At 41.6% G+C, this 12,550-nt stretch overlaps 1 protein-coding gene across 1 annotated transcript in view; it reads left to right on the top strand.

Annotated features, from left to right (window-relative positions):
* The first annotated feature begins 231 nt into the window (after nt 1-231).
* cxadr (CXADR Ig-like cell adhesion molecule) overlaps nt 232-12,550 on the top strand; it is a 38,595-nt gene continuing 26,276 nt past the window's right edge. Inside the window, exon 1 of the mRNA XM_071898333.2 lies at nt 232-388. Within this exon, the coding sequence (XP_071754434.1) occupies nt 238-388 (151 nt within the window). The 5' untranslated portion in view covers nt 232-237. The remainder of the gene's footprint in view (nt 389-12,550) is intronic.

Here is a 12,550-nt window from a genome sequence, read left to right as displayed (position 1 = left end):
ACAGAATGCCAAGCCATAAGATAGGCTAGGGAATTTAAGAGAAGTACTTTGAAGGCAGCATATAGACTGTACTGTATGAAAATGAAAACAAAACAAAGGTGTCCGGGAGACCTCCGTGTTCACGACACCAGCAGGGGGAGTCATTGGATCTTGTTTAGGAAAACTGTGTGTCACGTGACCCCCTCCAGCTCCCTCCGGTGTGCACCTGCCGAGAGCAGCGGAGGAGTGGAGTTTCGGATGCTTCGGCGGAGCGGAGCTGCTGCGTTTCACTCGAACTCAACACAAGTTCCTACAGCCAAGTTTCAGTTGAGAAGTCGTGGAATAGCTCGAAAAGGAATGGAGCCCACGATAGCCCGGTTCTGCTGTGTACTATTTAGCATTTTAGCAGGTAAGTTTTCCCACAACAAGAGCCGCGGAGCTACTTTTGTTACCTTGAATTTGAACAAAAACAGCAACGAATGTTTCATGGTGTGGTCAACCGCGCTCAATAACGCTAACCACTGGCGAATGGAAACCATTAACGTGAAAACTGCAGCTTTTTCGATAATATAATATTGCTGATAACTTCTAGGTTGCGTTTGTACCTCAAGTTAGTATGATGAATATATAAAAAAAATCAGTAGTTTGCCACACTTCTGAAATTGTCCGACGGGGAGTTATTGAATATAACTCTGGCCTAAGGTCAACTTAGTGCCACAATCGAACGTAAGGATAATAAGGTTAGTTTACATGGTAAATAATAGCTAAATTATAAAAAACAATAATACAATTTTAGGTCATTTGTGGCGGCGGCATGGCTAGCAGGTTTCCAGTGTGGGATTTCTTTTGAGTCTCAGCCAGCAGGGTCCCTGCATTAGGCTACTTAGATAGTGGGGTCAACAGTTAAGTAAAGACTAACGTTAATGAGTTAAAGTTTAACATTATTTAATTCAGCCTCATAACGTTACACATTTTAAGTGAGTAATAATGACGTTAGCTTCCATTAAATTACATATCAGGCATACTATGTCATTTGGCTTCCCAGGTTTTTTAGTATTGTTTTGTACGTTACTTTAAATGAATAGGTATTAGCATTATAGTAAATCCTAACGCATTGTGTTGAAAGCAGCCACAGTAGTGCGAAACTAGATGATTTTAGGGATGTTTTAGAATCAACTGTCTTTATCTCGGTGCCAAAAATCTAGGTATTTTCGTGTGATCTTTTTTGGTCTCTACTGGTGGTTAACACAATAGCTTGATCCGCTTTAAAACCTGTAGCTAAAGGACTTCAAAGTGCTGCGTGTTTTGTCTGCCATCTGGCAGCAGTGCTGCACCCCCCCCTACCCCAAGTCCAAAATCCGAAGCTATCAAATCTATCTCAACCACATGTTTGCTTGTGCTCACAGCTTTGTTTATGTCTGTGTCATTCACTTAAGGGTTTCCCAACCGTTTCCATGTCAAGTGCCCCCAGATAGATATGCTTTAGATCCCCATGTGATGAGGGATGTGTCCCAGGGACCCTCATCCAAGAAGATTTTAGTTGTCTGTTTACACTGTAGGTGGGTAGAGAGCAGTGGGGAGAGTGAAACCTTTGATCAGGATAGTCATTTCCATACATTCTCTTTCTCTACTAGTGCTAACTTCTAGTTAATGAACTTGCAGTGAAATTGAACTATTCCTCATTTTGCCGGGGACCCCTTGGAACCCCTTAAAAGGACACCTTGTAGTCCATGGACCCCAGTTTGGCAACCACTGATGTACTTGATTCTTTGGTACAATCACAGTGTCAGTTTATTCAGTAAATAAAGCAATTAATATAACTTCCAGTTGTAAAGATGGGATGATGGATATGAGGATGACAGATGCAAATCTTCAGTTTTATATAGTTTTTCCCAAACTCTTGGCTGTTGTTTTGTTTTATCTGTTGGCGCTCAGTCAAAATGCAGATTGCTCTCAATTGTCATCAGGGCAAAAGATGCAGAGAAGTTGCTAACATTGATTACCCATGAATGACGTTAGTGTTATTAATCATTAATCATAAATGTGTTAAACTGTAAATTTACCCCTGCTTTTTTGTTGACAGGATTATAGCAAATGCAAAATCAGGTTATATGTGTATGGGTGTGTCCGTTTAGTGCCCTGGAATTTCCACTGAAACTCGCAGGTCCCTCCTCCCACTCAGAACATTGACGTGAAGCTATTGTCGCAGGTCTTTCTTTTGGTATCAGCATCCTGTAGCAGTTACTGAAATGTTTTCAGAGATTTTGAAGGGGAGCCACAGAACCATGGTCAGGGCACTGACATTCCAGTCCGCTGAATACTGAGAAACCTCATGCAATAATGAAGTGCTTTGTTCTCTTCCGGCATCTCTCCCTGACATGTAAAAGCTGGGACAGTGAGAGTAATATGTAAAGGTCTACATACATAGTGTGTTGTTTAGCCTACTTTTGTCTTATGCCGCACATTGTTGTATACACTAGTTTGAGCTCATTACCATCTTAATAGCAGTGGCCTTGTCATTTGGGCACTGTTCCACTTCAGCAGACAAGAACAACATTTGCCAGACTCATAGCATTCTTTTGACATGGCTTAGGATCACACAATAATGTACTAACCTCTTTTTAATGACAAAATAGAGACTAGGGTATTTGTGCTCCATTTTTTTTATTCTGCTTGTCCGTGAGGTATTTTATGGAACACAAAATGAGACCTTTAAAATCCCAATATTCGAGAGGGAAATTAAGAATTGTTGAAATTATAGCCAATTTAATTTAGCCAATTATAGCCAATACAGAATCTGACACAGCAGACAATTTTGAAGTAGCCTTCATGTTACTAAACAACAAATGTGAACATTTATAGATGTCATTATTTGGATCGTGCTCTTGTTGTGATTGGACAGGAAATTGATCTGTAAGAGGTTGCAATTTTCTGAAGTTAACTTGAAATCATGAGTGGGATGAAATTCAAAGTATGGGCATAAATCGTCTTGGAAATGAAGAAAGAAAACAGATGACATGTCAGCTTTTACAGGGAGCTTGATGGCAACCAATCCTTTTCCCAAGTCTATTGTCAAATAGTTTGTCTCAGGAACACTGCGCATTTTTCCATCGTAAGGCGGCGTTGTGGTTAGCCCTCCCATAGTCCCTCCCTGACAAGTCTATCCAATTCCAGCACTGCCAGACAGAAGCCTCTTGACATCCACCGGCCAGTCAGTACTCTCTGTTTGTTTGTTGGAGTTGTGAGTCCTAGCCAATTATTTTTCCTGAGCCCTGCTACAGTACTGCAGGACCTGCTCTGGTAATCCCTCTCTACCCCCTCCACTCCTGGCTGTTTGGGTCAAGAGTGAAGAGTGAAGCCACTGACCTAGGATAAACATAAACGAAAAGAAACTATGAGCAGGCGCAGAATGCTGTTACCTGATAAGCCTACACCCGAAGGTCCTGGCTGGGAGCTGGTTGCTTGGATACCTTTTGAAAACAGACACGCAGATCCTGGGAGTGTGATTGTGTATGTGCTCCTATTGCTCAGATAAAGCTACCCTCCCCCTTGCTTGAAAGTCTGTATTATGTCCTCTTTTACAGCAGAAACCTCCCCCCCCCTGTGTTATGGTGCCAATGTACTTGATTATCCCAAAAAGTTTCAATCAGTTACCCATATCTGGGGAACAGTTTTTACACTTTTACAACTGAAAGAAATAATGGCATATTTGTGTATTGATAATGTGATGGGGTCCTTGGGCAAAATTGGTGGTACAACCAAAGAGATGGGCATGAACAGCTCAACCTGAGCCATTGTCATGGCCCCCACACAGACAGCAATGGCACGAGGTCACGATTTCACATTCAGTTGTGGTGACACGGCTGTCCAGTCTCCCCACTTGCCTCCTGTTGGCTGAAACATGCTCCAGCAGCAGCTTCACCTCCAACCCAGCAGCCGCCCACTCTGCCTGGAGCCCCCCGTCCTTGGAAATAAAGCAAGAACATGTAGAATCGGATTACACTCCGGGGACACTGCTTTGTCCTCCACAATCTGATGATGGGGACGACTGCCCATGAATATTCAGAACCCCGGCCATTAATATTTTAACATGCCAGCGATGTACAAGCCCCGTGCCGACTCCTGTTCACCCGTATGGGAGTGTGAAACAGTGATCCCGGCCTTTATTTAACTGCATCACCCTACCCCTTCCCTTCCTGTTCTCCCTTTCATATCTAAATTACAGAACGAGCAAATTGCCTGCTAGAGAACCAGTGAAAATGATTAATAGTAGTTCTTGTTTCTGAGTCGTGTTAATGGCCATGCAGCCACTCTGTATTCAGGGCTCATTCCTTTTTCATAGGTAGGAGGAGTGAAAACTGCCTCCTCCTGGGCTGCTGCCAAAGCGCTCTGTGGAGAGGATATATTGGCAAGATTTTATTTGAACCCCTTGGTCATAAAGCCAACCTTACATTGACAGATATTTCAAGTTGGTAGGCTGTACATCTAACTTCTATAACACTTTGACCTTATACTAAGAGCGCCAGGGTCTTCGGTAGTATGCAAATACATTTAGGTGCCATATTGCCCAGTAAGGTTAGCTTTGGAGCAGTTATGCCTTAATGACACTAATTAGGGGCTGATTAATTCACAAAGGCCATGGTTTGATGCGTACTTCGGAACTAGGGCTCACAGTATGATATATTTTTAGTGCGTGGTGGGGGTAGGGGGGTCATTTTCAACTCTGATTCAATGTCTTGAGTTGAAATCCAGTTTGTGTGTTGCACTCACTGCAGGTGTTCGATTTAGAAAGTCTGTTTCAGCATTTAAGAATTTAATGCAGATCCACAATTGTTTCCCTGTACCTGAGTAGTCCATTGCTGCTTTACTCATGGCTCATGGAAAACCACATTCAGGAAACAGCTTTTTTCTGTCTTTCTTTTCTGTCTTTCATAACTAAAGCTGGCAGAACTATTATTTTCTGTGGTGAATGATTGTAAATTGAAGCAGTCACTTTCGACTCTGCATGACAGTGTTGGCAGTTAAGAAACTAATAGTACACAAACCACTGGTGCATTGCTGTAACCATTCCAAAAACTGTGATAAATGATTAAATTGAAATTTGTCAGGTTAATTTTTCTTTTACATGTCCCACTGCACTCCTACCGCCTACAGAGATCTTCTTATTTAGTTGCACTGATAAATAAGAGGTAGCTAAACGATAGAGAAAAGAGCTAAGCATGACTATTTAGCAGGGACTGTATTGAAGGAGAGAAATTTCCTCTGCTATCCGTGTAACCCATCAGTAAAAACAAGGTCACTGCAGTGCTGATTCTCTCCACTCTCTGAGTCCATCGGTCATCATCACGGCATCTCTCTGTTAGGACGATAAACACCCCCACAGCACATTCATCACTTAGCCACTTGATGCCCAGATCTGCGCAGCCCACAACGCCCTGTGCTCCTAATGAGGAATAATGGGCTCAGTGACAAATAAGCTGTTCACTGTGATGGTAATAGAGGTTTTCACATACCTCATATCTCAAATGAACATCACAAAAAGACCCCTTTTTTTTCTGTAGATAAACTACAGACAGGCAGAGGAGACACTGCACACATGACAGTGAAGGAGATTTGAAGGGTTTCATTCCAAAATGCTGTATATCCATTTGGAAACAAAAATGTTACCTGTTAATCTTTCAAAATGCAGAGGATGCTCTCCTTTAAAACACAACTATTTTGTAAACAAAGCTTTTAAGGTGACTCATAACTTTAATAGTAACCCATAATGTTCCTCATGCCAGCATTCATTTTGTCAGAGTACTTGTCACTGTTTTCAAATGGTGGATGTCTCATTCTGGATTGAAACTTCATTCCTTTGTCAGATTTTGTCCATCTTGGACTCTTGGGCTTATAGCACACTATGTGTGTGTTATCTTTTAAAAGGAGGGTTTTATTTCTCAGAAATTAGGTATGGAATTACAAAAGATTCTGCAGTCAGTATCCAGGTCTCTAAAGCATTAGTCTGCTTCTGGTTTTTCCCCTTGGCTGAACTTGAAATTATTTTCTTTTTTTTTCGCCCTTTATGACTATGTATACTGGTTCTTTCTGCATAATATTCTCACGGCATGTGAGCAAGCCATCCCAGTGTGAGGATACACAATGTGGCAGGCAGGTCCCCAGGGTGCTGCATCTGCAGGTGCTGTTGTGCAGTCTGTTGCTGCCTACCTGCTAGGTAGGTGTCAGCTCAGCTCTATACAGGCTGGGACTTCTGTTAGACTATCCGTCATGCAATATGAAAAATAGGTTCAGTAGTAGGATATATGGGGAAACATTGTTTCACCTTATCATGTAAAACAGACCCAACAATTAATTCTGACAACAAATCTTTTGTTGCCAGTTCAGACTTTTCACAAGGACATATCATTTTTGAGATAAGCATTATCCATTGTAATGTGCATGTCACATTATTAACAGCCAACGTCCAGGCATTGTCTTACACAGAGCTGAGTTGTAGGAATATGATTATATTTTGTCTCCTCCAGCAGTAACACCCCACCCTCTCTGCTAAGAACATTAGAGTTAATTGCGTGTCTAATCTTGAGAAATATTATGGCTCAGAAAATAAGCGACATAGGCAGAAGGTGGGGTGGAATTTGGAAGGAGGAGGGGGTTGAAGCAGCTGTTGAAGGAGCCATTTTTAGCGCCTCTATCTCATTGAAAAACATTACACATTGTCGACTGCGGGTATGGAGAAAAAGGCAACTAAGTGTTGTCTGTAGAAAGCCTCTTTCTTGATTCAATTCCTGTTGAACTTGTCCCCTATGATGTTGATATTCAAGTCAATCTTTGTCTACTGTTGAATCATCATGGCAAATTATATAGCCGAACACGTTAATAACTCCTGTGCATACAAAAAAGGGATTTGTTATGACACATATGACTGTTGCTATGTACAAAATCCTATTCTGAACACTTGTTTCACAAGGGTATGCCTGTATCCTAAATTTTTAAAGTGTGGTAAAGCAGTCCTATGGTGAAATTTTATGATAAAGGCCGAATCTTGTTAGCAGCGTTAAAGGACTATTGATACAAAGAGATACACAATTCGTTCCATTAAATCCCATTTCTAATAACATTTCTTGCCTCAAATTCAACCTCACAAGAAAATGAGGCCAAAGACTGCATTGCCAATCCTTAGAATTTGAGATTTCAGAAAGAATCTGAAAAGAGGTGAAATGTTCATGTAGGTTTTATTTTCAGAGCCAGACAGACTACGCTTCATCTATTGCAACAGTTGTGCGTGGTTTAGCAAGCGTCAAGCAGAGATCTCACCACCCGTCTGATGTTAATATATTTAATGGAGCTACATAATTACAGAGGCTATTGTAACATGTTCGCAGATGTAGAAAGATGTGAAGACAGGAAGGCTATATCCAAACTGTAGCATTTCTGCAAAGTAACCCTCATCTCTTTTGGAAATATGAATGCATAGAAACACTTTGTTTCATGAAAGAGCATTAGATTAGATGAGATGGAACTTCTGTGATCCCCGTGGGGAAATTGGGTCATCGCAAAAGCAGAGAATAAGATATAGATAAAATAAGACAAATTGTGAGTACTGAAGATAATAAAACATAGGTCCTACATTTCAGTTTCTTAAAAAAAAAATCTACCCCCACAAACCACTTTGTTATTCCTATGATCTTGAACATTTCAATCAATATAGTGAACATGAACAATTCTCCCAAAACTAAAATCTAGAGAACCAAGACTTAATACACTTTAGCTGGTGTTTTGGATTAAGAATATTTGTTTGAACTCTTGTACCTAAATGACCTTTAGTTCATAGTAGGGGAAACAGTTCTAATCTATGAAATGGACCCATGTCCCTGGAAAGTCAACCTATAATAGTGTCCATGAAGCTGGTTCCCCACTCGTCAGTGGGGCAGCTCTAGCAAGTCTTTGCTGTCTTGTTTCTTGCTTTAGGAGAGATTTGTTCATGTACGGAATTCTTGACTAAACTGTCCAAGAATAACAAATGATAAATCTTTTTTAGGGAGTTCTTTCACTTTGAGTTTAAGGCAAGTTTGAGGAAGAGGAGTAGAGTGCAAATGTACACTCTAGGATGAATTTTCTTGCTTAAGCTCTTAATGGGTCTTCATTACATTCAAATGATTTCCATTTGCTGACTCTGTTTTTACAACCAGGTGTCCAAAACCAGTGTGGCAGTCTGCCACCTCCCCTCTCTGCCCTTAACCTTCCTCAGAAAGGTCTTCTTCTTCTCGCTGCCACCCGGTTTATTACCACTAGGCGGTTGTTGAATCTATAGGTATGATGACCAGGACATCTGCTAGAGTCGGGTATGGAAAAGACTGAGCGCCTGAACCACAGCAAGGTCAACAAGCCACAACAGACATTCATTTAATTACTGTAGTGCATCTCACCGCCATGTGAGGAAATCGGCAGCTGGCCCAGTCGCCCTCCAGAGAGATGGGATTGAACTGAAAATAGCCCTGTGACTGGCTGGTTTATGATGGTCAGAAGGCACATTACTGCACAACCTTAATCACAAGTGCTGCTGTTTTAATAAGCAGGCACAAAGGGGCAGCCAGGCTGCAGTTCTTGCTGGCGATGTAGGTTCCTGAGGAACCAGCTGTTAAGTGTCTTAATGGAGCCCATGTATAATTCATGGGCACACACAGGGCTGGCTGGCTGGCTTTTTCTGAGTGGCCGATAATTGGAGAGAGAGGCACCCCACACCCGTCACACTGGCACTAATAGCACCCGGCTCCTTTCGCGAGTTGTGGAGGAACATCAGCTCTACGTTTAATCCCTCTGAGACAGGGCGTCTGCCTGGTGACAATAAGGAGATGATGTATTGGCTGACAACTAGAGCTAACACACAGCCTCTGGAAATAGTGCAACAGTTAGAGTCGTAGATTTAATGATCTGTAGGGACACATACACACTTGCATAGAGCCTGTGACCGCGTACAATGTCACCCGTCATTTTATCAACTAAAAAGTCTCTTACCCCTTATAAATCAGGCTTAACGTGTCTTGGGCAGTAATGCAACCTATCTAGAGCTTGCAAGACCTTGCCAAAAAGACATGAAAGCTGATGTCTGGATTTTGTTTGGAGATGAAAAGTCCCGGATGATCCTGCTGCAGTGAGATCAAGCGGGAACAAAAAGGTTGGATACCCTGACCTTTATCTAACTTAACAGATATTAATGCAGTACTCTTTATGATGTTTTATTCAAGATGGACAATAAAACTTGAACTGTAGTCAAGTCAACTCCTAAACATCTACATCCTAAACATACTTTTCGTCATCTTTTTGTATTTTAGTGTATTAGGATTTAACAATATTTATCCAATATCCAACTTGTATCTGGAATTCAGATTTTATTTTAGTTCTGATTTATGCCTTTCTCTTACTTGTGAGGTAAGGTCAACCGTCTTCGTTCTACTGCACCTCAATCACTTTCACTGAGATTATGTACTTGTCAGTCTGATCCAGGCTGCTCCATAAGCAGTGTTTGGTTTGTCTGTCTGGACCACTCGCGGCTTAGCCCTTTTAGATGTCATTAGGGCCATAGGGGAGTCGGCTTGTGTGGCAGTTCTCAGGCAAAAGCACTTTGCTACGCCCACTTAACATATCCTCTCCAGCCAGATAGTCTGAGAAATGACCTTGCAGAATCTCCTTTAGGTGACATGTCAGGTTGTTTTTTGGATTATGGGAATTTTTCTACTTTCTGCCATGTGTATGAAATTAACAGGATAAGGTTAAGACGGTATGCAGTTTGTCATTTCCTCAAATAGAAGCAGCAGTCTTACGCATCTTACAGTATTAATGAGTAGGATCTTTCCTGAGTTGCAACACCCTGTAGTGTTCACCCTCGGCTGGCCACATTTAGCTATTCAGGAAATATTTTATCTTGACTGAATGTTTCACACTGAAACCATCAAGGTTAAGCTTGCTTTTCTTTTGCTTTTCTTTCTTGTTTGCCTTTGAAAGGCAACATTGTCATTCCCTGTCCAAGAAATGTGATGACTGAACATTCACAAAGCAATATCAAAAAACTAATCACTGGATTGCCCAGGGCTCTTCTCTTATTTGGCAACCAGTCACTAAGTGGAGAATATTACAGCTCACACTTGTTACAGTAACCTCTTATTTCTTAAATATTAATCTATCAGCTGTTGAAGATAAGAGAAGCTCAAGTTTTTTTGTTCCTTTTGGTGCGCCTCATCAGAGACTGAATCTCCATGTTATGTTTCCAATTCCCTTTTTTTTAACTTGAGCTTTTTTGCTCCTCACTGCATCCTTAGTGTCAGCTTTGCTTTGCCGTGGTAAATTACAAAATAGCACAGCTACTGCCCTTCATTTCAGAGGCAATTTCATGCTCTAAAGTCCAATTTAATATGGGAATAACGTACGTCGCTGTACATTACACTTAATGTTTTCCATGGGAGTTTGTGTCCAGTTCGCCACAGGGCGTTAAGTGATCAGCTCAACAAGATTCTTCTTATAGATGCTTGGGCTGTCAAGATGGATCTAAAGAGCCTATGAAGAATGTCAGACTATGGTCCAAATAACACACTGTTCACTGGTTACACCCCACACCCATGCACTACTAGAATCAGAGCTGTGCGTCTTTAAAGGGCTTACTGCATTTATCTCTACCGTCCAGACTCTCGGCTCTTCTTTATATCAGCCTGACAAGCCTCATGCACAGTAACAGAACACAACATCGAGAATAAATACCGTCAAGCTATGTCATGACCAAAACGGTAGCATCGCCTCTTTGTGCAAGATAACTAAACCAGTGCAGCGGAGTTATTTTTAACATTTGCTTCCCAGTCGCTTCTTGTCACTTACTTTGTATGTAGACTAGAGTGGTCGTTTTGAGCTTTCTCTTCATGTCAAGGCTGAGAGTGTGAGCTGGAGGCATGAATACACCCAGCGGTCTTGGTTAAGCTGTAACAATAACTGACAGTCTTTGCCTCTGGCCTCCTACAGGGCTCAACACTCAGGTACATTTACTACACCTGCCTGCGAGAACCTCTGAATGAAGAGACTCCAGTCTTAAAACATCAGGCTATTGTTTTGCTGCCTGTGAAGACAAAGAGAGAGAAGAGAAATAAAGGATTATCCATCCTGTTATCTTTTAACAGCAATCTTATCTTGATGTCCTGCTGTAACGTCTCCCCTCCACAGAGGACAGGAAGGGGCTGTCTGTGTTGTTTCACAATCACAAAGGCTGCATTCTGCCTGGTGGGTAAAGCCATGGACAGGATGAGAGGGTTTAGAAAGAAGGGATGCTGCAAATGTATTGAAAAGGGTATTGATGTTTTTGAGGTTATTACAGAGTACTTTATCAATATGCCATTTTTTGCCAAAGTCCCCAGGGTGTTTTCAACAGAAATCCGATATCTGTTGATTGAAATGTGTTGTGTTGGTCCTGTAGTCTTGGACAGGCTAGAGACTTACACTTGCATCCATAAGGGCATAAAAACACATATAATGCTGTGTGTATGTTTTCTACCAATGTCCAGAAGACCACCACCATGCAATGTCCTGGAGGCGGGGGACCTAAATTTAGACCAGAACCTCAGAGGGAACAACGTGAGCAAGACAGACTCATTGACTGCCTCCAAGCCAATCCATCTGACAGGCATACATGCTCCTGCGCTGCAAAGAAAATAGGTTACTGTGTAAAATATGCATCTAGAATACGCCGAGTTAATATCTTAATCTGCAGGAAATGTGCTTCTGTATTCCGCACAAAATGTGAGAAAATCAGCCGTGACCTAAATAATTGAATCACTTGACAGCAGTTCTGTTTCACCAAGCAAATGTCAGATTCCAGAGAAATATGTTGGCTTAAATGCAATGTCTGTTTCATTGGATGTTTTTTTTTCAATTTTCTAAGTTAATTCTGATTCTTGATATATTAATTTTTGTGGCAAAAAATCCATACACTTGAACCCAGGGGATAGCCTGCATCAAAGTGTTAAAACACGTTATTTCCAATGTTGGTCTTGGTCTAAGTTTCAAAAAATGCCCCGCTCCATCTTCAGGAACTTGGGAGGAACCCAGGAATTCATCGGGAGGCATTTGTGCTGAGTGCATGATATTCTTTACATACCTCTGTACTGTCTGCAGTCTGGCCTCACACCTCAATCCTTTTAGTGGTTTGGCAGTGAGCCACAGGAGTCTTTACTCCATAGGTATTTACTTAAGGTACTTTTATGTGTATATGTGTCTGCGTTGACCTCCCAGGCACCTTAAAGTTAAGTAAAACCTTTGGGCCTGGTACATGGACGCACTCACTGCATGAGTCTTCGACTGACTGCATGCCAGAATGTTAGTGTCAGTGATTTGTGTCAGATGGAATGAGGAAGTTGTTTCTTATCACTGAGAAAGGCAAATCTGACCTGGACAAAACTGGCGCTGTTCGTTCTCATGGCCCAGCATGACCTCATTTAATCTTCTCTGTCAACATCCTACGTTGGTGAACATGGTACATTTGGCCCATCTCAGACAAGACTGAGCCAACAAATGTGCTGAGCTCTAGAAATTC

Source organism: Centroberyx gerrardi, chromosome 11, assembly GCF_048128805.1.
Source record: "Centroberyx gerrardi isolate f3 chromosome 11, fCenGer3.hap1.cur.20231027, whole genome shotgun sequence".
Taxonomy (NCBI): domain Eukaryota; kingdom Metazoa; phylum Chordata; class Actinopteri; order Beryciformes; family Berycidae; genus Centroberyx; species Centroberyx gerrardi.
Note: the sequence above shows the minus strand (reverse complement) of the source record. Positions and strands in the feature narration are given on the sequence as shown.